At 52.2% G+C, this 24,784-nt stretch overlaps 1 protein-coding gene across 2 annotated transcripts in view; it reads left to right on the top strand.

The window, feature by feature from the left end:
* The window catches only part of SARDH (sarcosine dehydrogenase), an 82,045-nt gene extending 57,575 nt beyond the window's left edge, over positions 1-24,470 (top strand). For both annotated transcript variants that reach the window (XM_081339930.1, XM_081339929.1), the window contains 13 exons: positions 1,611-1,697; positions 2,633-2,723; positions 3,527-3,668; positions 4,943-5,026; positions 5,756-5,869; positions 6,940-7,078; positions 8,102-8,215; positions 13,514-13,661; positions 15,186-15,279; positions 18,661-18,823; positions 20,089-20,257; positions 21,827-21,962; positions 23,831-24,470. In XM_081339930.1, coding sequence (XP_081196056.1) covers positions 1,611-1,697; positions 2,633-2,723; positions 3,527-3,668; positions 4,943-5,026; positions 5,756-5,869; positions 6,940-7,078; positions 8,102-8,215; positions 13,514-13,661; positions 15,186-15,279; positions 18,661-18,823; positions 20,089-20,257; positions 21,827-21,962; positions 23,831-23,956 — 1,607 coding nt within the window. In that variant the 3' untranslated portion in view covers positions 23,957-24,470. The remainder of the gene's footprint in view (positions 1-1,610; positions 1,698-2,632; positions 2,724-3,526; positions 3,669-4,942; positions 5,027-5,755; positions 5,870-6,939; positions 7,079-8,101; positions 8,216-13,513; positions 13,662-15,185; positions 15,280-18,660; positions 18,824-20,088; positions 20,258-21,826; positions 21,963-23,830) is intronic.
* Positions 24,471-24,784: the final 314 nt, after the last annotated feature.

The raw sequence follows: 24,784 nt of genomic DNA, 5'->3' as shown, positions 1-24,784 counted from the left end.
GTGAGATTTAGGTTTGCACAGATAGGGAGTTAGGAATGGAATATAAATGGATTCTGACACCTGATGGGGATGAGGCCATTCTCTGGTCAATGGTATTCCTGGGGAGGGACTCCCCCCCCAAGCTGTTCTAGAAGGTTCTGAAGGGAGGTATGAAATCCACACGTGAAGACCTTTCCCAGATCTTCTCTGGAGACCTTCTAGTGCAGGTCTCCGGTTGCTGGCAACCCCCAGTCCATGGCATGCCAGCAACCGGTCTGTACAAACAAGCAAAGCCCCATCCGTGAGATGCAGGCAGCACACAAAACAACACACTCTCCGGTGCATGGAAAAGCCTTTCTCTACGGAGTCAGTCCCTGATGCCCCAAAATTCGGGGGTCTCTGTTCTAGTGCATCAGGCACCAAGTGGCAGCCAGGAGCTTCCTGCCCTTCCTTTCCCTGGCAAAGCGGAGGAGAAGCAAAACATGGCTGGAAGTTGCTAAAGAACAGGGGGGAATCAGCCAGGGAGATGGGGGCTGAAGACAGAAGAGGGTGACCTTCCTCTCTGCCCGGAACCCCCTGGGCCCTGGGGAGAGGGTCGAGGCGGGGTTGTTTTCCCATGGTGGAAAGTGGTCCCCAACGGGAGGGAGGAAGGAAGGTCTGGGAAGGCTGCCCCCCTATCCGGGTTCATGCGCCGTCTCCCCATTGCCTGCTTCTTCCAAATGCTGCTTTTTATAACCTGACAGCTGCCCTTCCAGGCATCAGCAAGAAGGAAGAAAGTCTTCTGAGCTGAACTGAGCTGAGTTTCTGAAGTCAAAGTAGTTAGAATATTTATAGCTCACCTTTTCTCATAGTTCAATCCCCAAATTAATAGACTTTACCAGCAGAAACTGAATCAGCTTTTTAAAGCCTCTTACTTTCCTCTATTAGTCATAATGAAAGAAATACTAAGCTGAAGAAAAATGCAAAACGGTACTTTCTTGGAATGTGTGGGTTACGTAAGGAAAAGATGACTGTTTTGGAGACAGTTTTTAAAAATATGAACAACTCCATAAAGTATTTTCAGCTCAATTAGGGGAGGTTTTGCCAAGGATTCTTAAGGAGAATTTTTTGAGCTCTAAAAAAATAAGACTTGACCTAAGGAAGAGGCAGAGACAAGACATTTGGGATGGATGAAGTGGCCATCAGTTCCTTTATCTGCAGCCCCTGGGCCAGCAGTGGGGGTTGCCAGTGGGCTGGTGCTTCTCTCTCTCCCTCCCTCTCCCTCCCTCCCTCCCTCCCTCCCTCCCTCCCTCCCTCCCTCCCTCTCTCTCTCTCTCTCTCTCCCTCTCTCTCTCTCTCTCTCTCATACACACACACACACACACACACACACACACACACACACCTTCCCCAGCCCCTTACTATTTCCTATTCTCTACTTCCTTTGTGCACTGGTCTCTGGTGTTCCAAGCCTGATCTTTCCACAGAGAAATCCATGTTTTCTTTCCCAGGAATTAGAGAACTCTGCAGTTTTGACGTGGGTCTGACTCTTGGTGTGCATACCCTATCTAAAGTTGCAGCATTAGTGCACAGGATTAAAGCTGGAATTGCTGCACTGCATTTAATCCTCTCTTGCTTTCTCCCTGCCCCAGAATCCTTCACTGCAGACCACAAGCCTCTCCTAGGAGAAGCGCCAGAAGTCCGTGGATTTTTCCTGGGATGTGGCTTTAACAGTGCCGGTAAGGAGCAATCCGCCTTGGCTCCTAAAGTAACCTTTGCAGCCTTCCCAGGCAGGATGGTTGGGGAAATGCGCGCCTGCCTGGCTCCTGGTGTGGAAAGCGCTCAGCCCAAGTCTGTAGGAAGAGGGTGCTGGCCAGTGGTTGCCCTTGGGCCAAGCCGTGGGCCCAGGACACTGTTGCAGAAAGAGAGCAGGGAGGTGGGGGGGGCAATGTTTCAGAGGCTCCCCAAAAGCACCCCCACCGCTTGATCCCGGGGAGAGCTGTTCAGTCCTAGTGAGTTGCTTGGGGGCTGTTTTTGGAGAGGAGGTGGAAGAGTCTTTTGCTGGTGGTTTTCACATCCCAGAAGAGCATGGAAGAGCACCATAAATATGGCAGCAGAGAAACACCCTATTTAAATAAATGCACTTGGTATAGATTCAAGATTTAGTGAGAGGAGCCCCGTTGGTCACCCCACCCCTCTCCACTGCCTGGTGGGTGACCCAGGGCTGCTCCTGATGCAAAACCCTCACTCAGCCCAGCACCCTCAGCCTGCCAGAGGACTTGGGAGACCAAAGGCCAGGCTGCTCCTATCAATCATTGCTTCCTACCCCACAGTGGGTGAAGCCCTTATTTGAGCTTCTGGTTTAATTTTATCTCCTGCAGTTTCTAGTTCTTGAGAACACCATGTAGCCTTGAGTGAAAAGCTGCCACCTTTTAAAGGTCACATTTAAATAAATTTGCCAGCTGGGAGGGCCATTCTGAGCTAATAAGTGAGTGAGACCCTGCAAGATTTGTCAAAAAATAGCTTTCTTCCATGTGTAGGAAAGCAGAAATCCGGTTGTCTATGGCTCCCAAGTTGTCCAGCCAAAGAAGCAGCCCAGAATTGGTAGAGGATGCATTTTATAAAGGAGCATCTTTGTACGCCCTCTGATTTCTGCCCTCCCCCCTTTCCACAGGAATGATGCTTGGAGGAGGCTGTGGGAAGGAACTGGCCCACTGGATTGTCCACGGACATCCAGAGAAAGACATGTTCAGCTATGACATTAGGTGAGCAGCAGCTTCTCGCTGTTGTCCTGCCAAGCAGACCCTAATCCAGTGGAGCATGGGATAAATGCTCTTGCTGCAGAGTGTGTTTGTGTGTGTTCCTTTCAGTTTGTGTGCAGCCCCCTCCCAGCCCTGCCCCAGCAGTGCGTGGGAGAAAGCACCGTTCCTGCCCTTAATTAGGCCAGTTGCAGGGGGGGGGGAGCTGAGATGGGCATTCTGCATGTGTCCAGTTCTGGAAATCACAGAGTGCCGCCCTGAGGGGTTCAGTGCCTGTAATCTGACCTTCTGAACACGGGTCTGCTGGTCTTATGGGAGATTAGTTGGCAGGACAATCCCCAAGTGGGTCCTGCTCTGTTTCTTCTTGGAGATGCAGAAAAAGCCAAAGTTCACCAAGAGGGTGGTGGGAGCTGAGCATCTGGTTTTCCAAGTGCAACCAGATTTCACAGAGCTGCTTAGCCTCTCCGAAGCCGTTTCCAGTGCTGGGGAGAAAGGAGAGATGGGGATCCTGGCCTAGTGGGGTCTTCCTTGAACTTCTCCAGTTCCTTTTGCTGTGGTAGCAGCTGTTAGTTCTTCCAGCTCAGCAGGGGCAGATAATAGACAGATTCCAGACCTCTGGCCCCTGATAACCCCCCACCCTCCACAGGGGTCCTGCTGCCAGAGGGTCCCCTCTCATGGATCTGTGGATGTCATTCTTGGTCCCAAGGTATCCGCCGGCCCCCGGGGGTCTTGTCCAGCTGCTTCCCCTAGAGATGCAGGTTGTCCCATGCCTCCCACCCCATGGTGATGAGGTCCACCTCACTTTTCAGGAGGTTTCACCGCTTCCTCTCGGGGAACAGCCGCTGGATTCGAGAGCGGAGCCATGAGTCCTACGCCAAGAACTACTCCATCGTGTTCCCGTATGATGAGCCTCTGGCCGGGCGTAACTTGAGGAAGGACCCTCTGCATGAGGTGAGGGCAGAGCTGCTGGGTGCATTGCAGACCCTTTGCCCCCCCCACGTGCCTCAGGCGAAGATGCAGTGGCCAGTTGGCCTAATATCACTGCTAGCCACCAAACCCTGAGGCACTCTTTCCAGGCTCTTAGGCCCCTTCCCCCCACCGGCCCTGGTGTTTAATCTGGATTAATTGAGGCCAAGTAGCGTTGGGGGGAAGGCTCAGTTTCTGCGATGCCACAGCCAAATGTGGGGCAGCAAAAGAATGTAGAGCTCTTCTGGATAAGATTAGCTGAGCCACAGCAAGGAAGACCCCCCCCCATAAGCATTTCTACCCCTCCCAATAGAATGGTCCTTCCCTTGCCCCACCCTTTGACAGTTGCTCCTGGCTTTTTGCAAAAGGGGGAAGCTGGCGCTACCCCAGGTGCCCCCACAGGACTTGGCATTTGGATCCCCCTCCATGATGCCCCCTGCATCCCAGGTTTATTTTCTTTACCCCAAAACAACCTGTTCCTGCCCCTTCGCTTCTCTTGCACATCCCTCAAGGCACAAGCTTTGCAGAAAATGTCCAAAGTTCGGTCTCCCTTGTCTATGGCTCAGTTCTGGGCAGAAGACTTGGACATTTCTGCCTCTGCCAGCCTCAGAGGGCCAAGCAGAGGGAGCCATTTTGGTTCTGTCGGGGAGACACTGTGTAGCCTCATCTTCCCCAGCCAGGTGCCTGGCCCACTGTACCTGGTGCATCTCTAGATGCAGCCCTTGGGTTTCCCAGGGAAGAGAGCGGCAAAGAGACGGGGGACAGTAAGGGGTTGGCACGGAGAGACCCACATGGCCCACTGCCTGGCCCTCCTCGTGTAGCCTGACTTACGTGGGCAATTGAGGCCTGGGAGTGCTCTGTGTGGGCAGCCTTGGGTGCGAGAGGCAGCCTGGCGGTTTCTCCACAGAGATCCTCCCTGCAGAGTGGGGTATCCAGTGGCCAAGACCAAGGATCACCCCCCACAAGGGCTGGAGGGATGGGGGAGCAAAGCCACCCCAATTCCTAGAGAATCCTCCTTCAGAGAAGAAGTCCCTGGCTCTGTCTTTGGGCCAGATCGCCAACCAGCTGCAAGAAAAGTGTGGGATGCAGCAGAGGATTTTGCCCAGGGTGGATCGATGGTAGAGGCTTGTCCAATAAGAGGCTTCAGGCATGAATTTTCATCCAGGAGGACTTTTTCCAGCTTTTCTTGGAGGAAAAGTGTGGGTGCTTCCCAAGGTGCTCACTGCTTTTCTTCCTGCTCACCATCTCTGTGCCCACAGGAGCTGCTGCTTCAGGGCTGCGTCTTCCAGGAGCGACACGGGTGGGAGAGGCCAGGCTGGTTCAACCCGCTGGGCCAAGCACCGGTAAGCCTCGGGCGAGTCTCTTCCAAGGCTGGGCAGGGAACCTGCTTTCCCATCAGAGTCATTCAAGGCCTTCAGAAGCCTCCGTTCAAGTCTCCCCCTGAATGGCCCAAGGATGGAGAAGGTGGTTCTGTTTTGGCCAAGCGGTGGGGAGGCGGCCGCAGCAGCGATGCAGCAACCAGGCATGGCCTAGTCTGCTCCCACCCTTCTGGGTCACCCAGCCAGGCAGCTGTTCTCTTCTGTACTGGACTTTGTTGTACCGTTTCGAATAAACCAGCCCAGCAATTGGCAGCCCTGCTTCCCAAGCACCTGGGGTGCCATATAAACCTGTCTGTTCCAGAGGAAGAAAGGGCCGTGTCTGCTCCAATCGAGATGACATTCTTTCATCACAGCCAGTGAGGGCACCTTAGCCAACCTCTGTACACCCGAGCTGAGCCAGAACTTAGATGGGAGACCACACGGAAATCCCAGGATTGCAGGCTAGAAGGGAAGCCATGCGGTCAGGCTAAATCCCACCCAGGACATCCACTCCAAGTGCACTCAGCATGTACTCCTCCCTCCCTCCCTCCCTCCACGGCTTGGTCAGGCCGAGCCCCCCCCGCTGGATTCCCCTGCAACCCCAGCCGCAGCACAACGTCCGGCTTTCAGCTCTGAGTCCCTGCCCCACAGGGCGTCTCTGCAGGCGTCTCTGCAGACCCTCGTCTGAGGCCTGCTGTTCCTGTACCAATCCAGGTGCTGGACTACAACTATTATGGAGCTTACGGCCACCCGCCCCGTGAGGAGGATGCCTACCGCCAGCTGCTCGCCCAGGAGTACACCTTTGACTTCCCTCCTCATCATAGCAGTGTGAGTAGAAAGAGGCCGAAGAGCTCAGGGCAGCTCAGGGTCAGGGCTAGGGATTCGCCTGGTGGGCAAGGCAGCCCCTCCGCGGCCTTCCCCTTCCCAGGAGGGCAGTCGGGGTCCCGGTCGACCGCTGCGTGGCTGCCAAATAGAGGCTCCTCTCCGGGCCCTGCAGGCCCTCTCCCCTTGCCTGGCAGTTTTCATGTTTGGGCTGGACGTGGCTTCCTTTTTTTGGGGGGAAAAAGGAAGTTAGGGAAATGGGGATTTGGGATAGGGTAGAGGAAAGGTTAAGGGTTAGGGTTGGGTTTCCCCCAATAACATTCAATATTTGGCAAACAACATGTTGTCTGGGTAAATATATATAAATAAAGATAATGAGGCTAACAATAACACTGATAGATATCATAAATTATCAAAAACAATACTAAATTTTCAATGTAGTCAAATAAATTCAAAGTTGCATATCACATTCCTTTCTCTCTAACTCGTTTATCTAGCCATTGATAAAATTTATTCCAAGTTCTGTAATAAACTAAAATGCTCTTTCTCTTTAATCTCTAAAGTTAATCTATCCATTTCCCCACAATCCAATATTTTCTTAATTAATACTTCTTCAGTCGGTGACTTTTCATTTTTCCAATATTGGGCATACATAATTCTCGCTGCTGTCAATACATGTAACATTAAGTATCCGCCTGGAGGAACGTTGTCCATAGGGTCGCGATGGGTCAGACACGACTTCGCAACTAACAACAACAACAACTCCTTATCATAGTTAGGGCCTGTCATTTCTAAGAGGAACAATTCTGGTTTAAATTCTATTTGTTTTTTAATCATCTTCTCTAACCATAAATGTATCTTAAGCCAAAACCTTTTTGCTTTAGGACATGCCGGACATGGCTTCCTGTGGAGGGGGTTAACGGGAGCAGTTCTGCCAAATGTGGGCTCAGGGAGGGGTGCAGAGCAGAGACGTCTTGGGCGAGATTGCCAGAGGATATCAGAGTTTTGAATGGAAGCAGAAGTGGGGGGATCTTTGTTTGGCCCCTCACCCACCCTGGCCGTGTCTGCATTTTTAGATCAGGAAGGAATGCCTGAGCTGCCGAAATGCTCTCGCTCTCTTTGATATGTCTTACTTTGGCAAATTCTACCTGGTGGGTCCTGATGCCCGGAAGGCGGCCGACTGGCTCTTCACCGCTGATGTTCGCAAGTCCCCAGGTAGGCCCTCTTCCTCCCTGGGCCCCGAAACCAATGCCTTGGGCTGGGTCTACCGTGGTAGAGGCTCCTTGTTCCTGTCCTGTAAAGCCTTCTTGGGGCCACCCTCGCCTCTCCATGCAGGAGGCCAGCCCCCATCCACCCCACCCACCCACCCCGGCTACTCTGCAGGAGTCCAGCGCAAGTCTCCCCGACACCTCTCTGCATCCTTTGGCCTCGACCTGAGTTCAGACGCCAGGGGATGCCAGCAGGTCCCTTGAGCTGCCCGGTTTTGAAGAGGCCCTGAACGCAGACCAAGGATTGTCTGGGCCAGCTAGGTCGGCCTGCCCAGTTCTGGAGGTGCAGTTTGGCCTCTAAGCCAGTGCTGCTCCTTCAGTCCACCAAGCCTCTGCAAAATCTGTTACAGTAGGAAGAAGCTTTGGAACTCTCCGGTGGACTTGAACCCGGCCCTTTTTGGTCCCAGGGTGACACCTTTGCCGTGACACACCTGGGCCTCACCCTCTTGGGTTGCAGCTTTTCACTAGGGGCACCTTCACAGGTGTTTCCAGCAGGTTGGCACAATTTTGAAAGAGGGCCAGACCCTGCTGAACAGACAAAACGGTTTGGCGTGTGAAGGGGGGTCCTTGACTTCAGGAGAGGATGGTTTTTCACAGCCTGGCCCCTCCTTGGTGGGGTGAGGATGGGATGACCCCAGAGGCTGGTGCCACAGACCTGAGAAGGCAGCCTGCGTGCCTCTGGGGGCACGTAACTGTACCCCTGTTGGGGCCCTTGGCAAGGGAGGACAGATTTGATGGACCTTGAGATTGCCATTGGTTGCTGCTGGTTGGAAGAGGGGGCAGGACTGTAATCCTGGCAAGAGTGACTTAAATGCTGGGAATCTGGTGACACCAGTGTCATGGAACGGGCATTGGGAGGTTGCAGCCTGATGGGGTGTAAGTGCAGAAGGGCTGAGGATCCGGGCTGGTTTTTTCCTCTCCTCTCCATCCATCCCTGAGGCTTGATAGCGGCCTGATTCTCTTTCCCCAGGAGCCACCGTTTACACGTGCATGCTGAACAAAGACGGAGGTGTGGAAAGTGATTTGACAGTCAGTCCGATCGACCCGGGACCACGAGACTCAGCCCTGGCACCTGCCTTTGAAGGTGATGAACCCTCCCCATTTCTGTTGAACTGGTTTATTTCCTGGGCCAACAGAATTTATAGAATGGACAGGGAGATGCCCTGGTTGTGATCAGAAGCTGGATTTCCTCCTCTGATGAAGTTTCTGGGGTGGGCGTTGACCTCAGGTCGCTTTCTGCCATGTGGGCTTGGCATCTTGGGGTCAGAATCCTTGCTGGTCTGGTAGCGATTTCATTTATCTTCCCACAGTCAGACCCCCCCCCCACCAGATGCTCCCATCCATACAGACACTTGGAATAAGAGAAACGCGGTGGCTCAGTGGGTTAGGACGCTGAGCTTGTCGATCAGAAGGTTGGCAGTTTGGCGGGTCGAATCCCGAGTGCCGCGTAACAGAGTGAGCGCCTGTTACTCGTCCCAGCTTCTGCCAACCTAGCAGTTCGAAAGCACGTAAAAATGCAAGTAGAAAAATAGGGACCACTGCGGTGGGAAGGTAACAGCGTTCCGTGCGCCTTTGGCGTCTAGTCATGCCGGCCACATGACCACGGAGCTGTCCTTGGACAAGCGCTGGCTCTTCGGCTTTGAAACGGAGATGAGCACCGGCCCCTAGAGTCGGAAACGACTAGCACGCATGTGCGGGGGAACCTTTACCTTTACCTTTTAGTAGCAGGAAAGGAAAAAATAGTTAAGAGAAGCCATAAAATTACCGTCCCTCTTCAGCTGGGCAAAAGGGCCTTCTGCTATTTTGAGGGATCAACTTGTTGTGGACCTTTGAAGCTGCTAAAAATGCTTTCTGATGCGCTGGGCTTATGATAGAGCAGGCATGTCAAACTCGCGACATCACGTGATGTTGCGTGACGTATTGCGACTTTCCCCCCATTGCCGGCAATGGGGAGGGCGCGGTTTCCTCGTGATGCATCCGGCAGTTTGGCATGCCTGGAGATGTGGAGCGTGGAGATGTGGAAGGGAGCAGTGAGCCCTGGTTGGAAAAGCAGCGGAGTCCCGGGAAAGGAGGCAGCCTGCTGCTGCTCGATGCGAGTCGAAAGATTCCAGAGAGGTTCTCTCAAGATCCGGTCACAGTTTCGGTAGCACTGTAAAGCGCTTTCCCAGGCTCCTAGAGACCCCTGACCTTGCAGGGCTGACAGCCCCCAATCTGAGGGAAAGTTCTCCCTGAGCCTCGGAGGAGAGAATTGGAGGCTGCTGTCCTGGGGCAGGTGGACAAGGGAGATTGCAGGTCGGAAGAAGAAGGAATGTCCTCTTGTCCTTTTCCCCAGACCCCTCCCCCCAGTCTGCCCTGTCCCTTGACAGAGACTTCTAGCCGTTTTCTTTCTTCGTCAGCTTCTGGCTGTTCTGCTGCTAGCAAGTTCTGCAAGGTTTGAACCAGGGAACCTGACAATCTTGACAATCTCTGCCTGAGATTGATGGGTCTAAAAAAGAGAGCTGAGCCAGATCCTGCCAAGCCATTATTTTGGGTGCGGGAGCTGCCAGCCCAGAGAGGCTTCCACTTGACAGGCAATTAGAACAGCATCTATGATTTCGGCTCCTGGAGCCACCTGAGTTTTATTAGTGCCAATTAGCAGGTGAAGCACAAGAGAAAAGATGCTTGCTGAGTTCCCTCCTCCCAGCATTTCTGGTGGGGGGCAGGTGAGAAGCAGTATTTGGGCCATCAACTGATGCTGGGATCCGAGGAAGAGGAGGAGAGGGCAGGCCCCAAGCTGCCTTCAGGGCACCGGTCTGTGTTTCCCACTTGTGTCCATGCTGAGAGAGCTCCTCCAGGGAGGGAGGGCTCCTCTCCCCATAACATCTGGTCTCCACTTCTGTTTTTGTGGGCAATATGTATGATTGGAAAATAAGGGGCTGGCAGCTACTTATTTTTTTCAATTAAATTGATATAGTCACCAGAGACAACTCTGGGTGGTGAACAAGAATCAGTAACATCAGTGGGTAGAAACAGTGTAAAAACTTTCTGAATAAATATCACAAAAGCAAAATGCAAACCATAGGAGAGGGAGGATAGAAATGGCCCCTCAACAAGGTCACCTGGCCTGACGACATAGCCAGAACATGATGGATACCTAGTCTGATTTTGGAGGAAAGAATGTTCACGCAGCGAGCAGGGACCCTCAAGTGAAGGCATGATGGCTGATGGCATCTGCAGCAGGCCCACTCTGCCCGATCCAGCAGGTGGGCTAATGGGACCAGGCAGAGGCAGTGAAAAGCTGTAAAGGTCAAACCAGCACCTTAAATTGCACCGGAAGCAAGCCAGCAACCAATGCAGCTTGTGGGGCAAGGTGTAACATGCACTGCTCTAGGAGTGCATATAACTGCTTGCACCACTGTATTCTGAACCAGCTAACGTTTTGACACAGATGGCCTCTTTGACCCCACTTTCAAACTAGCGGTCTCCTCTGTCCAAAATGAGGACTTTGCTGTCTTCAAAAGAGTGGCCTTGCTCTTTTAAATGCAGATGGACTGCTGAATGTTATCCTGATGGGTTTGCATGTGACCCTGAGGACACAGATAAACCTCCAGGTGGCCTCAACAACTCTCTAAAAGAATGCAAAAGACCAACTGGCTGCAAGGAATATAAATCCTTTTATTCCCCACCATCCAGTCAGAGCTGAAGAAGCTTCTTGGATGAAAAGTGAAACGTCTTCAAAGAAAAACAAAGTCCAGTTGCCTCTTGAAAAGGCACCTTTGGCACACCAGATGAAAACTGCAGAGGCCTACCTAGCCATGACTGCCCCTGCACCTCCAGCATGAGTCTACCCCCCCCCATATTGCAACCCCATCCAGCACCAAAGATGGCAAGGTCCTGGGATGGGTGGGCCCCAACAGGTCAAAGCCACTCAGCTGAAGCTTGATGTTCTCCACCCAGACCCTCACAGCCTCCAGACCCCAGGATGCCCACAGCGTCACTTAATTCAGTGGGGCAGAGACAATGGTGGATGAGCTCCGCCAGAAACCTTATGAAGATGCTAAAAAGGAGGCAAGAAAACCCTGAAGCCTGAAGTTGGGACTTCTCTTCCCCTAGACGCCCAGCGGTGCAGGATAAGTTGGAAGAAGGTGAATCATCATAATTGGAAGCGACCTTGGAGGTCTTCTGGTCCAATCCCCTTCTCAAGTAGGAGACCCCATATCATTTCAGAAAAATGGTTGTCCAGTCTCTCTTTGAAAGCCTCCAGTGATAGAGTAACCAGAACTTCTGAAGGGAAGTCATTCCACTGATGTTCTCACTGTTAGGAAGTTTCTCCTTAGCTGGTTAGTTTCCATCTGTTGCTTCTGGCCTTGCCTTCTGATGCTTTGGAAAATAAATTGGCCCCCTCTTCTTTGTGCTATCACCTCAAATACTGGAAGACTGCTATCATGTCCCCCCCTACTACTCCTTTTCTCTAGGCTAGATGTACCCAATTCCTGCAACCGTTCTTCGTATATTAGGGGCCTCCAGCCCCTTAATCATCTTTGTTATTCTCTGCACTCTTTCCAGAGTCTCTTTTTTATATTGTGACCAAAACTGGACACAGTATTCCAAGTGTGCTCTTACCAAGGCCTTATGAAGTAGTACTAACACTTCACATAATCTTGATTCCATCCCTCTGTAAATGCAGCCTAGGACTGCATTGGCCTTTTTGGCAGCTGCAGCCCACTGCTGGATCATATTTAAGTGGTGATCCTCTAGGAGTCTTAGATCCCTCTTGCAATTACTGCTATTAAGCCAGATTCCACCTATTCCATACCTGTGCATTTGGGTTTTTCTTTCCTAAGTGTAAAACCTTACTTTTCTCACCACTGAATTTCACTTTGTTAGATATGGCGCAGCATTCAAATCTGTCAAGATCCTTCTATATCTTGAGTCCGTCTTCAAAGGTGTTGGCTATTTCCCCCAACTTAGTGTCTGCAAATTTGATGAGTTCTCCTTCTATCCCCTCATCTAAATCGTTTATGAAGATATTGAAGCGTACTGGGCCTAAGACAGAACCCTGAGGTACCCTCCATGGAAATGGAAATGGAAATTGAGTGTGGTTGGTCAGCCAGTTACAAATCCAATGGTTAGTTGAGGTCAATCATTTCTGGCAGTGCCAAGAAAATGGCAGGTGGAAGGTCAGCAGGTTGCCATTAGGGGACTGGAGGCTAAAATATATAGGGAACGGCTGCTGGAATTGGGTATGTCTAGTTTAATGAAGAGAAGGGCAAGGGGTGATAGCAGCCTTCCAGTATCTCAGGGGCTGCCACAAAGAAGAGGAAGTCAAGCTATTCTCCAAAGCATCTGAAGGAAGGCAAGAAGCAACGGATGGAAACTAACCAAAGAGAGAAGCAACCTAGAACTAAGGAGAAATTTCCTGACAGAACAATTAATCAGTGGAACAATCTGCCTCCAGAAGCTGTGAATACTCCAACACTGGAAGTTTTTAAGAAGAGACTGGACAGCCATTTGTCTGAAATAGAATAGAACAGAACAGAACAGGAAGGGACCTTGGAGGTCTTGTAGTCCAGCCCCCTAATCAAGCAGGAGAACTCCTATTCCATCTCATGGTATAGGGTTTCTTGCCTGAGCAGGGGTTTGGACTAGATGACCTCCAAGGTCACTTCCAACTACTACTACTACTACTACTACTACTACTACTACTACTACTACTACTACTTATTATTATTATTATTATTATTATTATTATTATTATTATTATTATTATTATTATAAAACTTTTATTCATAAAACATGAAACTCAGTCAACTGAACACTCAAACTGACTTGGCACTAATGGTTGACACGGGTTGCTGCCAGCATCCTAGGTATCAACCAGGTATCTCCTTAAAATGTAAGATGTTCCGAGTAGCGCAGTTTTTTGTAGCTTTGCTGGAGTTATTGCAGGAAGCTGCAGTTTCTTGATGTATTTGGATTATTATTGTTGTTATTATTATTATTACTATTATTACTATCATCATCATCATAATCTTGGTCAAAGGACTTTATTTATAACGTCATTAAATGCAAAATTTGGATTGTCTGGTCCCAGGAAAGGGTTTGTTATACTTTTGGTGGGGATTCAGCTCTGCTTTTGGGGTCTCAGGACACCTGGATGCAGCAGAGGGTCTGCCTGGCCCTCAGTCTAAACGTAGGCAGCCAAGATTCAAGGCTGTTGGCAGCTGTCAACAGAGCATCAGTTCACTTGTAAACTGTGGGGATGAATTCAGGCAATCCATCCATCTATCAGCCATGCCCGCAGGGCTCTGTGAGCCAGCCTTTCCCTTTGGCTAGCTGGCTCCACAACCCACAACTTCAGGGCAGCTGCTGCACCTGCCAACTTGACTCTCATCTTTTTTAGGGGATGGCTATTATCTGGCTATTGGGGGCGCTGCTGCCCAGTACAACTGGTCACACATCAGGACGGTGCTGCAAGAGAAGCACTTTCAGTGCCAGTTGATCGACCAGTCGGAACAGCTGGGCATGATCAGCATTCAAGGCCCTGCCAGGTCAGTCTCAGAGTTTGATCCAATGCAGAAGTGGTGACCTTCCCCCCACCGCCAAGAGCTCAATCTCTCTGTTTTAGGGTTCAGTAGTATCAAGGGCCACGGTGCCAAGTCTTACCTCCTCCTCCCTGGCCACTTAGCAGAGTGCCTAGGCTGGCAGCTGAAGGACCAAATTATTTACGAAAGAAGCCAGCCAAGATAGCAGCTTTCTTCTTCTGCCAATTGGCCTCCAGTCTGCCCCAGATAGGCCCAGCTGTGGTGAGCAGGGAAGCCGGTCCAGGCCTCAGCTCCTTCCGAGTCCAGATTGGCTCTTCCTGTGGACTCTGTGGCCTTGAAAGATGCCCTTGGAGGGCCCCATTTGCTTGTCAACCTGGAGGGGATTTGCACAGCTGCCTCCCAGATCATTGGTGTGCAGTGCTTCTTGTGCAGAAGGGAAGAGCCGGATGTGCTCACCAACTTGCCAGGCTTGTGTCTTTGCACGTGGGATGCTGGGGTATCTGAGCCCAGGGAACACAAGCTCAGGTCAGGCCTACAGCAAATCACCAGCTGCTCTTCCTTTCTGTGCTGGCCAGTTCATAACATCAAATATTTTGCTTTCACAGCCACCTTAAACTTATGTAGAATGTCAACATATCCCCAAGAAAATCATAGCCAACAGTCTATCCATGTTCATCTTCTGCTGTTTGCTACACATTTATTAGACGTGTGTGAGGCTTTGAAATGTAATGTGTGATTGTCAAATCAGCTGTCCACCCCAAACTGTAGATATTCTGGGCATATTTTGTTGGGGTAGGGGTGGAGAAGGAGAGCTGAGATTTTTAGGAATCTGCCCAAAACTGGAATGTTCAGCCTAAGACTTTCCTCCTAAGGCCAACCTTGTGTAAGATCTGACAGCTACTTCAGGAGGTCATTTTCACTTTTTTTAAAAAATAAAAATAAGAAAGACATTAGTTGTTTGAAGATTAATAGATTGTTCAAAGTTTGTAGCAATGCATGTACGAAGGCTGAAAGGACACAATTTCAAAGGCAAATATTGAAAGACCTTATGCAGTTGGGGTACGTGACTTGTCCAGCTTGAAATTAAGGTTTCTTGATACCAAATTGGGATCCAGAATATTCTGTTTTCAGACGCTTGTGCTTTTGTCTGCAGTTGTTTCTGACAACTGTGCCCAACCTTGTATAAAATTTGTTAGTGATTTAACCTTCTACCAAACCTGAAGCGGGGCGAGAGGACCACGCTCCTTATGCTTAAACCCGGAGGCCCAGGTCTGGGGTGCCCTGGCGTGTGGATTGTCTGTGGCTGGCTGAGCTGAGCTGACCCAACGCTTTGCGGGACTAAGGGGGCCGTGGGTGCTGGCGCCGCTGCTGCCTTGGCAACAGGGGTCTTGGTGCCTGGCCAAGGGGGGTGGGCTCTGGCACGGGACAGCTGCGATGCTCTTTGTCTCTGGGAGAGCCGGGCCCTCTTTGGGGGCTTGGGGCTGGCAGTGAGGGTGGGGGTCTTTCATCGGGATGTTCTCCTCTGTGCAGCCGGACCGTCCTGCAAGAAGTGCTTGATGTGGACCTGAGCAACGAAGCCTTCCCATTCTCCACCCATCAGCTGGCCAAGGCTGCTGGCTGCACGGTAGGACCTCCACCTGGCTTCCCGGGGCTGGGGCAGGGCCTGGGGGGAGGAGGTGCTTTCCTTGGGGCTCCTCCTGGGTGGGGTGGAGAGCAGGGCAGGAAAAGGTGAAAGTAAGAAAGCGCCGTGTCTCTTTTCTTATCCTCTGCTGGGGGATCAAGGAGGCTGCAAAACCTGGACTCCTTTTGCTGGACTTTGGCCTGTGAGGAACGAGGGAAGGAGCTGCCTTTGCTCCTGAGGAGGCAGGTCAGGAAAGGAACGAAATAAGGATGTGCTTCTCCTCTGCTAACGGGCGCAAGTCAGGACTGCCATTAAGTCACACGGCCCAAAGGAATAAAAACCAGAGTAAAATCACTGGTTGGCAGGAGCAGTGGAGAAGTACAGGAATACGTGTGTGTGTGTGTGTGTGTGTGTGTGTGTGTGTGTGTGTGTGTGTAATTCAATGCAAGGGTGGGAATGAAGCTGCTGCCACCCCAACCTCCTCTGAGGTTTTTGGCTGCCGTCCCACTCACTCTTCTCGGCAAAAGGTTTCAGGGTGGGCAAGGGGCAGAGGAGGCCAGTCTCCATGGCGGTTAACCCTCATGGCACACTGTGGGCAGGTCAGCTGAGATGTGGCCATCGCTCGTGCAATTGACCAGCCCCAAATGCTGGTGTGCAAGAGATGGAAAGCTCACCCGGGGTGGGGGAAGATGCAGAGACCCCGAAAAGCCGGAGGCAGTCCAGGGTGAGAAGCAGAGGCCTCGGGGAAGTTGGTGGCCAGGAGAGGGGAAAGGGAGAGCTGGTCTTGGAGGACCCCTGTCACTTCAGGGTGGGCGGCTGAAGCAGAGAGGCCATGTCGATCTGACAGGCTTCCAGAAAAGGACGCCCCATCAGCTTCCTGAAGTAGAGCAGAAAAGGTCAGACGGATCCTAAATGTGGAGAGAAGAAAAGCAGATTCACCCTGCTCCGTGGGGTGGGGGGGAGGAGGAGGGGGAACGCAGTGTGCACGCTGAAGTCCTCCAGAAAGCCCAAGGAAGCTGAGGATCATCAGGATGAATTGGAGCAGACCAGAAAGAAGAGAGAAGAGCCGAGAGAGAGACAGGATCTGGCCACTACTCTGCTCCTCCTCTTAGGCCCTGCCCTTTCCTCAGCTTCTTAGGCATCTAAGTATTGCGTTTTCCTGCTTTGTGGATTGGTGTGGATGTTCCTGGCTGGGATGAAATGCTGCTTGGCGCTCACTTCAGTTGGTACCATCTGCAAGCCAAAAAGGCAGAGCTGCTGTCTGCTGGGAGGTGTGTTGCACAGCAGCGGTTCTGGATCTGCACAGTAGGGCCTTAGAAGGTCATTTATGGGGAAGGAGGCCTGGGAGGGAGGCAGGTTGCAGGGCCTTGAGTGAGCCGGGGCAGACCTATGGCATGCACCACTGAGATGTTTCTGGACCAGGAGCGAGAGCAGCTGAGATGGTCAGGGCAGGTGTTCTGTCCAAAGGTGCTCCTGGCACCCAGCGACAGGGGTATATCTTGATGGGCCCTCCCAGTCTTCATCTTTCTTCCTCCAGAGGGAAGCGCCTCCCCCGAGAGGTGGGGGGAAGGCCTCAGTTCAGGAAGCCCCCACCAACAAGGCCTCCATCTTGCCATGTTCAGTTTATTGGCTCTCATTGGCCCAACATGGTTCAGCCTAGTGTCCAGGTTGGAGGTGAGGGAGAAGTCTTGTTTCTCTTGCATCTCCTGAAGGTTGACAGGACTCTCCAGAGGCAGGTGAAATGGGGAGCCTGTGGGGCTCTGTGAAACGTACAGGTAATTCTGTCAGGAGGGAGCCATCTCGTCTGTCGATGAATATCTGGGCCCTGCCCACTTGGCTGAGACATGGCACGTGTGGTCCCTGGTCGAAAACAAGGTTTATTAACCCCTTATCGAAGGCAATTAAAGGAGGGCTATTTTTGAGCCTGCCAAGTAGGTCACGTACTGTTGGGCAACCCTGCCGGCCTTCTGTTGGCTTCCGAGCATCAGCAGAGGGGCCCAATCAGGAGTGGGGCTGCTGGGGGCCGATCCGTCTGCCATGAGGACATGCTGGAGCTTCTGGGAGACTGAGGATTGATTGATGCCGCTGGGCAAGAAGCCCCCCTGAGAATTGCCAGGGATGGGTGGGTGGGTGGCAGGAAGCCGAGCCGTCCCAGGAGTCTGCAGAAGAAGAGAATCCCTTGGCCGGAGCTTTTTAAAGATTTCCTTCCTGGGTGGGCAACGTTCATGCCGCCCCTTCTCTGCCAGTGGTCTGGAAGGCAAATGATTCCCCTCCCCCACCAAAGGCCCTGGAAAGGGAGCCTCCACCTCTTTTGTTTCTGCCAGGGGTGGGTGGGGTGGGGTCTGGGTTTTCAGGGGGTGGATGGATGGATTGTGGTGTGTGTGTGTGTGTGTCTGTTTAAAACAGGCTGGGAGAGTCCCGTCCGTCTCCTACAGCTGAAGTGGGCGATGAGGCCAAAGGTAAAAAGAGTCCAGTTGCCTCCCTTCCCTTCCGTCTGGGGTGTTAGGACTGTGTTGGAGAAAGGAATTTGGTTTGGCCAAGCCAGGACTGGCACAGCCAGGGTGAGGGGTCTTCTCTCAGAGTGCTCTGCCACCTTGTGGGCACCAGGTTGGCCATTGGGGGTTTCTCTGGAGGCCTCACTTCAGAGGCTGAGCTCAGGCTATCCCAGGCTCTCTCCAAAGGCTCCCCTCCAGCATCTTTGCTGGTGCTGTAACAGGGCATGGCCTGCAATGGCCCTGGCTGAGAGTGGCTAAGAGGCTTCCTCCCATCCCAGCTTGCTTTTCCAGAGTTGCTCCTTGAAGAGGCTCCCGAGGCAGCCGGGGAGGGGAAGGAGGACAGGTGCCAAGGGTTTATTTTGGGTTTCTGACAATGGAGGCAGGCGCGGCGGCTGTCGCCCTCCTGGCAGCCTTGATGAGAGAGCTGGGGGTGCCGAACGCCTTGTGCAAGAAGCTGCTTTCAGCCCTTCCCAGAGAAAAAGGATGGGGCCGGCACAGCCCAGAGCAAGCCCAGGCCGTAGCCTTCCCAGCCCTCCCCCCGCCTCTCCCCCTCCCCCCCGAATCTGCCTGGACCAGCCCCGGTCCGGTTGGAGAGCAGAGTGGGTTCCCCTCTTTGCCTCCCCCCCCCACAGCTAGCAAGGCTGGACTAAGACACCAGACACTTTGCACAAGATGCCGAGGTGGGGGGGTCATTCTGAGCAGGGCTGAGCAGCTCTCTGCAAGTGAGGAAGGGGCTTGCTTTGAAGAAAGGGGGAAAGGGGAAGAACGGGGTCTCTTTGCTATGGATAAAACAGGTTTCTCGAAGTGGTGGCAGGTGGGGAAGGGCAGGAGGCAGCTTGCCCGAGGCTCCGCCTGCTGCCCTCCTCTGACCGCCTCTTCCCCATGGCAGGTGCGGGCCATGAGGCTGTCCTTCGTGGGCGAGATGGGCTGGGAGCTGCACGTGCCCCGCGAGCATTGCCTGAAAGTCTACCGGGCTGTCATGGAAGCCGGGGCCAAGCACGGCATTGCAAACGCCGGATACAGAGCCATCGACTCCCTCAGCATCGAGAAAGGTTTGGGGAAGAACGTCAGAATTGCCCCCCTCCCCTGCACGAGGGTCCCTGTGCACAAGCAGTGGGGCCCAGGCTCTCCAATGGGTCCAGGCTGATGAGGAGGACTGTCCAGGAACCCCACCTGCCCCGCCCCACGTGCTTGGGGCAGAGCCAGTTCTCTCCCACCAGTCATGCAGCCATCCAGACCAGCCTGTTTAGGTCCAGTGAGGGAATCGGCGTGAGGAAGAGGAGGCCTTGGCCAGCTGCTTGCTTCCGTAGCCTTCCTCCCCGGAGATCTCTCTTCTAGCCTTGACGGCACACAAAAAGTGGCCCCAGCAAGACCCGCAGGTTAGGCTGTGGCTTTGGGCCAGTCAGAGGCTGTGCGTGAAGGCAGCCTCGGTCTGGCAGAAAAAAGGGGCCTGCAGGCCAGGTGAGGCAGTAGTGGGGAAAAGTCTCTTTATGAGAGCTGGCAGATCAAACCTCTTAAAGTTTCGGTGTATTCTTTTCAAAAGATATTTTAATTTTTAGACAATTTTTAAAGTTCTGCTTGCATTTCTCTCTCCTGCCTGTATATTTCCTAATTGTGCTTTCCTTCGGGTCCACTAAGCTGTCTTAATAAATCCATTCCAACTGGACCCCAAATCCCAGCAGTCTGCAATTAGGCTACCAATTAGCAATGCAAGAAAAAGGATAAAAACTGCCCACGTTGCTGATTTAATTTGTTGTCATGGTTTTGTTCCATTAATAGAGGAGAGAGCAAGGCAGACCCTTGAGGCAATCTTTCTGGCCTCCTTTCACTTCACGGCCTGAATTGTAGACCTTCCTTCCTTCCTTCCTTGCTTCCTTCCTTCCTTCCTTCCTTCCTTCCTTCCTTCCTTCCTTCCTTCCTTCCTTCCTTCCTTCCTTCCTTCCTTCTGCCAAGGCTTTCAGTAAATAATACTATTTTCTGTGAGGGGGGGCAGGGGAGTCAGCTCCATTTGCAAGGCCCCCTCCTTCTTTGGCTCCTTTCTGCCTGCTGCTCTTTTAGCCAGGTCAAGGGGGCTGGGCAGGGGGGCCATGGCGCTTTGGTTGGAGCCAAAAGCCCTCTTGGCCCGGAGGCCTGGGTGGGGCACGTGATGAGCTTGTGGCTGGGGACTCCTGAGTAGTGACCCCCCTCGATTTGTTTCTTTTGAGCTGTCCCCCAAATGTTCCCCGATGAATCCTGATATTTGCCTCAGGGCTTCCCAGGTGGGCGGTGGGTATTTTGAGTCCCCCTCAGAACGGAGCCTCTCTGCCCCCCCCTCCAGGTTATCGGCACTGGCACGCAGATCTCCGCTCAGATGACAGTCCCCTGGAAGCTGGCCTGGCCTTCACCTGCAAGCTGAAGTCGGACGTGGCTTTCCTGGGACGGGAGGCAATTGAGGCCCAGAGAGGCGCCGGTCTCTTCCGCCGCCTGGCCTGCTTCACCATTGACGCGTGAGTAGTTGGCGGCAGGCATGGTCGCCAGCCCCAGTCTGTCCAGGGAGAGAAGAGCCCCTCTCTGGAGGGTTTCACAACTTGACACTCAGAGGTACCTGCTCTTTCATGATGGATTTTATTTAAAGTTTGCTGAGCTGTAGCATTTATGATAATGTTCAGTGCTGATTCTGCAGTACGATTCACACCCCCTTCTAGAATCCTGGGGTTGGAAGCACCTTGGAAGTCTTCTAGTTGCACCCTGCCAATAAGCAAGTCTATCACATCTGTCCTGAAGATGTTTAGATTCAAGTAAGGTTAAAATTGTCCTGAAAATTAGAAGAATTGGATCAGGTAATGTGGTTCTAGGTCATGAGCAAGCATTGGCTGCAGCGGCTAAAATGGCAACCAGTTCTGTGTGGCAATGTTCCCCTTGCGCTCTGCTCTGGTTAGATGCCATCTGGAATTGGTGTCATGTTGTGGGAATAGACTTTTAAAAGTCCTGGAGAAGCTTGAGTGGACTCAGAGTGGAGCTGCAGGTAGTCCTTGATTTACAATCACAATTGGGAGCGGAATTTCTGCTGCTGAGCAATGTGATTGCAAAGCCAGGCGTCACATGACTGCATTGCTTAACGATGGCAATCCTGGCTCTCCCTATTGCCATCGTGAAGCAAATTAGCCAAGGACCCACCCAAAGCTGAGCTCCTCTGGGCTGGTCCCTCCCCATCCTGAGCCTCAGTAAAGGGCTGCCCTTTTGGCTGCCTGCACCTGTCGCTTGCCCCACCAGGAAGCCTCAGAGGCCCCAACCCAGGCCCAGCCGTGGTTGCCTTCATCACTCTGCATTCCACCCTAGCTGACCTTGGCTGCTGCCTTGCTCCTGCTGCTGACCAGGCGTGTCCGGCCTGGCTGCTGGACTCAGCTTCGTCATGCCAAAGAAACAGACTTTGGGGTCTTTGTTTTCCCTGTGCAAAGCCCAGCCTGACCCAGCATGCCTGGTCAGCAGTGGGAGCAAGAAGATGGGGGAAGTCAGCTGGGTGGCAGAGCGCAGGGTGCAAGGGGAGTTGAGGCACTAATGAATGCTGACTCTCTGACAGCAGGGGCTGCATGGCAGCTGTCACTTTGGGGCCAGGTCATTCATTCATTCAGTTGAGAATACTGTACCAGAATCAGTTTCTTGAAAAACAGTTCAAGAAACTGGACGTTTTATCTTGCAGAATAGGAGGCTGGTGTGAAAGCAGTCTGTAAGTATCTAAAAGACTCTTACCTGCCTTGTTCTCAGTTGAAGCCAAAGGCAGGAAAAGACCCATAGGCTGAAACTGAAGCAAAGCTGAAGGTTAGAAGGCAGACTGTGACCCTTCGGCCCGTGGAGAAAGGCCCCACTTTGTCTGAAACACGAGTGGAGACTCCTTTCCATGGGGCTGTCCCAGCTGCATTGGGCCACCCAAAAGGGCCAGTAAGACTGGAGCAGTTTATGCTAAATTCAGACTGGCTTCCCAGTCTGACCAGTATCGGAATTTGCAGTGACTGGTCCATGATGTGGTGCAGCCTCTCCTTGGCCTCTCTTGAGCAGGGGCTCACTCTGTGTTGCAGGAAAGTCCCCCTCTTTGGCCTGGAGGCCATTTGGCGCAACGACCGGGTTGTGGGGCACATCCGAAGGGCGGACTTTGGACACGCCATCAACAAAACGATTGCCTACGGCTACATCCGAGATCCCGATGGAGGGCTGGTAAGTAGCATGACCCTCGTCTGCTTCTGGGGGGCACTGCGCAGGGGTCACCCCCAAGGCTGCTGTAGGTGCAGTCCTGCTGATGGCTCCTTTCTTGATCTGGATTGACAAAGATGAGCTGCCGAGGAACAGAGGGTTGGACCTTTCGCGTTTCCTTTGCCTAGATAGCCAATGCCGCCATTGGCAGAGTCCAACCCCCCCCCCCGCACGAATCCAGAGGTTCTCCCAGAGACCTCGGACTGGGCTCTGTCCAGGGGGATGACACCAGTCTCAATCCAGTTTGGGGTGTGGGGACAGCAATGTCCTGCTTCTGTGTGCCCACCCTTGACCCTCCGAGGGAGAGAGCAGCAGCTGGTCTGTCTGTACACACATACCTGATCACCAGGCAGCCCCAGCTGCATTCTGCTTTTTGGGTAGCCCCAGTTTTAGATACAGTTTGCCCTGCTATGGTGGGTGTTTGTGGCTCTTTGGGTGCCCATCGCTCTCCTTTCTCCCATCTGGAAGGAGAGCCAGCAAGATGCAGTTGGCAGCTTCAGGGCCTCAGACCCTCCGTGGACCGGAACATTCTTCCACCTTGTCAGCTAGGTGCTCTCTCCCCCCCACCACACCTGGCACTTGCTGAAGCTCCTCCGGGTCTCTCTGCATGCTTAGAAGCCCCTCAAAAAAACACTGTGCCCCCTTCCCAGGAAAGAGCCAGCTCTGAATCTGGGCATGGTGCCTCCCCCCCCCATTTGCAACTTGCAATGTCCCTGTTTGAAACTGGCTGTTTTGAAAGTGAGACCCCTGCAGTTGAGCAAATCCCTCAAAAGCCCCCACCCCTGTTGAGGCCAAATCCGTTAAGCTCAGTAAGGGGATCATTGATGTGCAGTTGAAAGATTGCCATAGGACTTGAGGCAGCTTTGTGAGTCCCAGGTCCGGAATGCCCTGGCAGCTAATCTGGAAGCTGCCGCCTCCTCTGTTTGGTTTCCAAGGAGCAGCCTCCAAGCAGCCTCCCCCCTCCTCTGATTTCTGATACCCCACAAAATTCACCCTGACAATGATCTGCCAGGAGGGGTCCTGCCCCCAGAGACCTATTCAAGTATCTGCTCAGGCGACGCTAAACCCCAATTAAAGCTGTCACGAGTGGCACCATGCTGGAGCCGTTTGTTCAGAAGACAGTGCTCCCCCCCCAAACAGCAACCATGGTGCTTTTCTGCCTCCCCCAGGAGCTCCAGTGGGCCCGGCAGAAACACAAAGTCCACACGGCGGAGTTCTGTGTGTGGGTTGCCACTTGCACTAATTGCAGTCGTGGAACAATGAGGAGATGGGGGGGGGGCTTCAGGAAGGCTGCTGAATATTTACGAGAGTTGTTGAGAAGGAGACTCTGAGAGGGGAAGAGGAGAGAACAGCCAAGCAGACTACGGGGTGAGGCGAAGGCTTGTACTTCGGGACCTCTTTGGAGCCAGCAGAAGAACCTGGGCTCCTGGCCATCCTCTGAGTGGCTGATAGAGCAGTGCCCCCCTTGTGGGTCTCCTGGGAAAGAAGACGAAGCCCCCAAGTGGAGAACCCCTTTTTGGCCGCCTCAACTTTTTGCCTCATGCAGGAAATGTACAACATACATTCTGCAATTGGAATAAATAACATGACATTTTCACAGCTCATTTTTCTTTGACATAAAAGATTCAGAGTTTATAAGAGACAGAATTTTGCCTGTAGGATCCTTTCCTCCCGCCTTTTCTCCTCCATTGTTCCTGCAGGATGGCTTTCCCAGTGGAGTGATTTAGTAGCTAGATGCCTTTTAGGTGTGACAGAGGCTTTCTTTCTCTTTTCTCACAGAAGTAGGACAAAAGCAAGAGTGACAGGCCAGGTTTGCCTTGTTTCCCCCTCAGGTCTCCCCCGAGTTTATAAAAAGTGGCAACTACATCTTGGAGAGGATGGGAGTTCCTTTTCCAGCCAAAGTCCACACCAGATCGCCTTTTGATCCAGAGAACAAGAGAGTCAGGGGGATCTACTGAATTTGCTGAACATGGACCTAGCTCACTGGCAGGAGGGGACAATTAAATGAAATGGAACATGGAAAGTTCAAGGCAATCTTCATGGTTCAACAGACTCCACGCCCACCTCAAAAAAAGTCCTGAGGCTGAGTGGAGAGAAAGGTGAAATTCCTCCTTTGGACATTTAACCAGGCCCAGCTCAGGATGGCCAGCTGTGTTTTTCCAGCAGGCTCCCAAAGACGGAGGCTTTTTTTTAGCCAGCTTGGAGGTCACCTCACTCATTGATTCTACAGACAGCCTAGTATCCCTTTCAGATTTTCCCCATTTTTGGTCGGTTGGTCTTTCTGACATAATTATAATAAAAAGGACAATTGTATCCCATTTTTTAATTTAGAAATTGATTGTTAGCTTTAAATAAAATAAATATTTCCCATAATAATATGGTTTTTTAATTGATTGTATAGTTTAATCTAGTAGAGCAAGACTTAGCTTTCTTCAGAATTCATATTGGCACTTTCCGTAAGCATCTTATCAAAGGTAAGTTTTCTGTCCAGGTCACATGTCCACTTCATGGTAGGTTCCTCAACAAGATGACATGTTACCTCCTTGGTATTTCCTGGCATCTCCCTCTCTAGTGCCTGTAGCTGTCCCAGCCAGGAGAAGGTCAGCGAAACATCTCCCCAAAGCTTCTGACTGATGGGCAGATCTGATCTGAACCTTTCTGCCAATCTGAACCTTTTCCAAAATCCACCCATGATTTACTTGCTATGAATGTTTCAGTAATACTGAATTCAGTAATTCAGTAAAGGCATTTTATGGGCCAGACCCTCAAAACACAGCAGACAAACC

This window comes from Vipera berus, assembly GCF_964194415.1.
Source record: "Vipera berus genome assembly, chromosome: 15".
NCBI classification, from domain to species: Eukaryota; Metazoa; Chordata; class Lepidosauria; order Squamata; family Viperidae; genus Vipera; species Vipera berus.
This window is presented reverse-complemented; position numbering and strand designations above follow the sequence as displayed.